The sequence below is a fragment of the Chrysochloris asiatica genome, unplaced genomic scaffold (genome assembly GCF_000296735.1).
Source record: "Chrysochloris asiatica unplaced genomic scaffold, ChrAsi1.0 scaffold00115, whole genome shotgun sequence".
NCBI lineage: Eukaryota > Metazoa > Chordata > Mammalia > Afrosoricida > Chrysochloridae > Chrysochloris > Chrysochloris asiatica.
The window spans coordinates 8,435,662-8,440,891 of record NW_006408633.1 but is presented as its reverse complement, the minus strand read 5'-3'; the positions used below and the strand labels follow the sequence as shown (position 1 = coordinate 8,440,891).

Here is a 5,230-nt window from a genome sequence, read left to right as displayed (position 1 = left end):
AACTTCAGAACATTTCCATCACTCCAAAAAAGAACCAACCATAAGGCCAGCGGTTCAAAACTACCAGCCGCTCCGCGGGAGAAAGATGAGGCTTTCTACTCCCGTAAAGATTTACACCCTCGTAAACCCTGTACAGGGTCGCTATGGGTCGGAACCGACTCGATGGCACTTAACAACAACAACAACAACAACAACAATGCCTATCCTAGACCTAGCCATAGTCCTAAACCCAACCCTAACTCCTTATGCCGACCCATCCCCACAAATGCATGAAGTCAAGTATCTTTAATTAAAATATTAATTAAACATTGCAATGTGACAATAATAGGACGTTAGATAATATTTCATGATCAAGTAAAGAGAGAAAAGCTGAAAATCTTGGCCCCCTAATGGAACAGCTTACTGGATCCAGGTAGGCATGGAAGAAAGAAAGTGAAATTGGACCTACTTGGATTAAATCTTTCTTCCTTAGTGCCATCATCCATATTGAAAGTAGACATGTATGGTGATTCCAATTGCAAAGGCAATTATCATGCAAAGACAATAAATTTACATGATCTGAAACATTAAAATGGGTTTAATTTGAAACTCATTTGCCCCATTCAAGGCCTATATTGGAGATAAGAGTAGAGCCTGTGGAACTTTGTTTAAGGGAGAGATATACAATGGTTAGTTTCGATCTCATCACTTTGTGCCAATTGACTATTGTCCATGTCTTAACTGGGGATAAAATTTAGAGTAAGTCAGCACTCAGCCTCAGTTTCCTCATCTTTAAGGTAGGGTTAATCATACCTGTGCCCTGAAGGCAAGGCATTAGATTAAATGGTATTGTGAGGTTTCTTATAGTCTTAATCCAAGGTTGGAACTCAGAAGGCATGCACCGAAACACACATACATGGTCAAATGTCATTTATAGTGAGTGTAAGAAATTTTTTCTGGAGTCCTAGTGTGGTGCTCTAAGCACTGGATTCCTAACTGAAAGGTCAGCAGTTCAAACCCACCAGCTGCTCCTCAGAAACTCCATACAGAGTCTCTATGAGTCGAAACCGACTTGCTAGTACTTAACAGCAAGAAGAAGAAATCTTTTTGGAAATTTTCCCTTTAGTAATAAGAAGTGCAGCCAGAGTGCTCCTTGGAGGCCAAGGTGGCTAAGCTTCGTCTCTCATACTTTGGACATATTGTCCGGAGGAAACAGTCGCTGGAGAAGGATGTCATGCTGGTGGGTAAGGTGGAGGGTCAGAGAAACAGAGGAAGACCCCTAGTGAGGTGGATTGGCCAGGTGGCATCATTGATGGACTCAAGTGTGGCAGCGGTAGTGAGGTTGGCCCAGGCATTGTTTCGTTCTGCTGTGCATGGGGTCGCTATGAGTAGGTTCCGACTCGATGGCACCTGACAACAACAATAACAATGCATAGAAATATATTTTCCTAATTCACTTTTCGAATAGTTGAAATCACAGGCTTTAAGAACAAACACAAAGAAAGTACATTGTAAAATTCCTCACTCCTCTCCTGCCCTGCACAGTTACCCCCTCTCCGCCTACCCCACTACGTGGAATGGTTTCATTAGTTTCCTTACGTTCTTGTGACACCTTCCAGAGTTTCTCTAATACAAGCAAGTGCAAATATTCTATTTCTGAGATCTCTACCAATATATAGAGAGGACCTTCTCTGATTTCTACAGTGATGTTTCATTGTTTGGTCAAACTATCTAAGTGATAGATATTTAGGAAAATCAAGTATTTCTTCAGAAGACACACATTAAGGATTTCGTTTGGTTTGTTTTGTTCTTTTAAGTGAGGTGGATGGGTTTACTTCCATCCAGAAGTCAGGCCTGATCAGAGCCATTGGGTCTTGGAGTCATTCCTTATATCATAATACCTAGTTTTCTGTTGTAATAATGAAGTGATTAGAACTTGGGCCTTTTACCTGTGGGAAATGTACTGAAAATCTTAGAAAAGAGATGATTCATACTAAAATAAAGAGAGGAGGGAGGTACTTTTTGGCTTTTTACACAAATAATTTTTAAATTGAAGACTGTCATGGCTTAATAATTTGTGTTTCTTTAACTAATATTTGTTGAAGCAAAAAGTCTTTTTCTTTTAAGGTATCGAAGTAAACTAAAGCTGATCCGTGCTAAGGAAGAAGATAGTGGTCATTATACCATTGTTGTTAAAAATGAAGACGATGTGAAGAGCTATACTTTTGAACTGTTAACTCAAGGTATGTAAAGGCAACGTAAAGATAATGATAGCTTTGAAAATTTCACTGTTCTGTTAGGTTGAGGAGGAAAACGCAGCCCTTTAGTCAGATCACAAGAACATTGTGGATGGCTTTGTTGAACTTACAACTTCAGCAAATTTGGGGAGAGTCTGGGCTACTTGACAACAGTCTGTTTGGTGATTCCTTGGCTCTAACTTCTTCCTCAGTGCCATTTTTCAGTATGGCACCTCCAGTTTTTCAATAAGTGAAGTGGTACCTTCTGATTTGGATAGCCTTGGATTGTTCGGGAGGGTTTGACCTTTGTGCTTAGTTTCCCTTGTAGACATCATACAGTGGCCCCTAACATAATAGAGTGTCCAAGTCTATTGCATTCAGGTTTAGCATCTGTTCCCTGAGTGCCTACCATGTGCCGAGTGCTGTCTCAGATGGAGCCTTAACTTATTTGACCAATGTTGTTGTTGTTAAGTGCTGTCCAATTGGTTTTGACCCATAATGACCCTGTTTCTGAGATGCTGATGGTGAGTCTGAACCACTGACCTTGCAGTTCAAACTGATCTTGTGGTTCAATGCATTAACCCACAGCGCCACAGCAATACTTTGAAAATTCACATTCTGCAGATGCACATGTGTAAATGTTGTTTTATAGTAACTCTCTAGTTGAATTAATTAGTTGACTTTACGTCCCAGTGTGGTGCTGTTGGATAAGGTACTGGACAGAAAGGTAGGTTTGAACCACAAGGTCGGCAGTTCAAATTCACCAGCCTCTCCTCAGAAGCTATATAGGGTTGTTATGAGTCGGAACCACCTCCATGGCACTTAACAACAACAGGGTAATTACTGGAGTCCTGGTGTGGCACAGCATGGTCAGTTTGAACCACAAGGTCGGTGGTTCAAACTTACCAGCCACTCCTCAGCAACCTTATACAGACTCAGTGTGAGTTGAAACTGACTTGACGGTACTTAACAACAACAATAATGGGGTGGTTACTGGAGTCCTGGCATGACACTATAGGATAAGCACTGGACCGTAAGGTCAGATTGACCTGCAAGGTCAGTGGTTCAAACTCACCAACTGCTCCTTGGAAACCCTATACAAGGTCGCTATGAGTCGTAACTGACTTGACAGGACTTCACAACAAAAAGGGTGGCTCACTGATTTGTAGGTTGGGATGTCATGTGGAGAAGGTATGAACTAGACTTCTAATCTGCAGTCTCCAGAGTTTTGGGACATGAACCACTCAATTCTGACTTCCTTCAATTTCTTGCAGTTCCCTCCTCCATTCTGGATTTGGTTGATGACCATCACAGCTCTACTGGGGGACAAACTGTGAGATGTATGGCTGGAGGAACCCCTCTTCCTGACATTGAGTGGATGATTTGCAAGAATATTAAAAAGTATGGAAACCAGGTGTACTTTTTTCTTTTATGGTCAGAATGTTTCACCGTTGACAAAAAAGTTCTCAAATGCATTTTATTTCTTTTGTAGCCCTTCCTTTGTTTCCCCCATAACAGCTTTGTTGAGAGACAGTTTACCTGCTATAAAATTCACCCTTTTATGTGTATGATTCTGTGGTTTTTAGTATATTCACAGAGCTATGTAACCATCACTACAACTTCAGAACATTTCCATCACTCCAAAAAAGAACCCCTACATCTTTTAGCTATCACACCCTAACTCCTCATCCCTCATAGCCATAGGCAACCATTTCTATCTCACTATATTTGCCTGTTATGGCTATTTTATTTAAGTGGAATATCCTAATATGTGGTCATTTGTGACTGGATTCTTTCACTTACTGTATGTTTTTAAGATTCATCCATATTCTAGTATATATCAGCACTTCATTCCATTTTATGGTTGAATAATATTCCACTATATGGATATTCTAATGTCACATTTGTTTTAAGATAGTTGGACATCTAGATTATTTCTACGTTTGGCTATTATAAATAGTACTGCTATGAACTATGAACATTCATATGCAATGGATGTTTTTGCATACACATGCTTTCATTTCTCTTGGATTTGTATTTAGGAGGAGCGCTGGTAGCATAGTGGTTACGCATTGGGCTGCTAATCTCACAGTCAGTAGTTGGAAATTACCAGTGTTTCCGAGGGAGAAAGATGAGGCTTTCTGTTCCCGTAAAGATTTACAGCCTCGGAAACACAAGGCCGCTATGAGTCGGAACCTACTCCATGGCACATAACCACTACCATGTATTTAGAAGCAGAATTACTAGGTTATATGAAAACGCTTTTTAATTTCTTTCAACAGCATTATTTTAAAAACTAGTTTTACTATTTACTTTAGATGAAAGGCTATATACAGTTTCTCATTTGATGTTGTTTTTAAGTGCCATCAAGTTGGTTCTGACTCATAGCAACCCTGTATAAGATTTCCGAGGAGTGGCTGGTGAGCTTGAACTGCCAACCTTGTGGGTCAAACCGACTTTGCAGTCCAGTGCATTAACCCACACCATACTTTATACTTAAAGTGCTCCATGACATTGATTGAGCTTCCCACAATGTGCCAGCACATTCCCCATTTCTGTCCTGGTCTTCATTTCCTTTCATCCACAGTTTCTACCCCTTACTGCCAGCTTGGCATTACTTTTGGGCGAAGTCTTTTTGATCTCATTTAAGTGATTGCTCTAAGGAACAAGTTCCTCTTGGGCGTTATTGTTTATTTTAAGGACTTATCTCTTGTTTGTCTGAAAGGTCTCCAGGAATGGCTTCATTTCCAAGTCAGAATGGTGTCTTATGGCTATAGGCCCTGGGCTTCCTCTAGTCTGCGTCAGATCAATTTGGTCCTTTTGTGAATCTGATTTTTTGTGATACATTGTTCTCCAGCTGTTTGTGATTTCAGTCAGAGTAGTCTATAGCAGTAACCAGATACCATCTAGTTCTTCTAATCTCAGGCTCATATCGGCTATATTTCATGTAGTCCGTGAATCCATTGCTCCCTGAGTCTTTGGTTTTCTTCGCAATTTTTTTTTTTAACTTTAAA

The 5,230-nt window shown here is 40.3% G+C and overlaps 1 protein-coding gene across 1 annotated transcript in view; it reads left to right on the top strand.

Moving 5' to 3' along the window:
- PDGFRA (platelet-derived growth factor receptor, alpha polypeptide) overlaps window positions 1-5,230 on the top strand; it is a 70,133-nt gene that overhangs the window by 13,839 nt on the left and 51,064 nt on the right. The window contains 2 exon segments of the mRNA XM_006868059.1: window positions 2,107-2,222; window positions 3,491-3,617. Coding sequence (XP_006868121.1) covers window positions 2,107-2,222; window positions 3,491-3,617 — 243 coding nt within the window.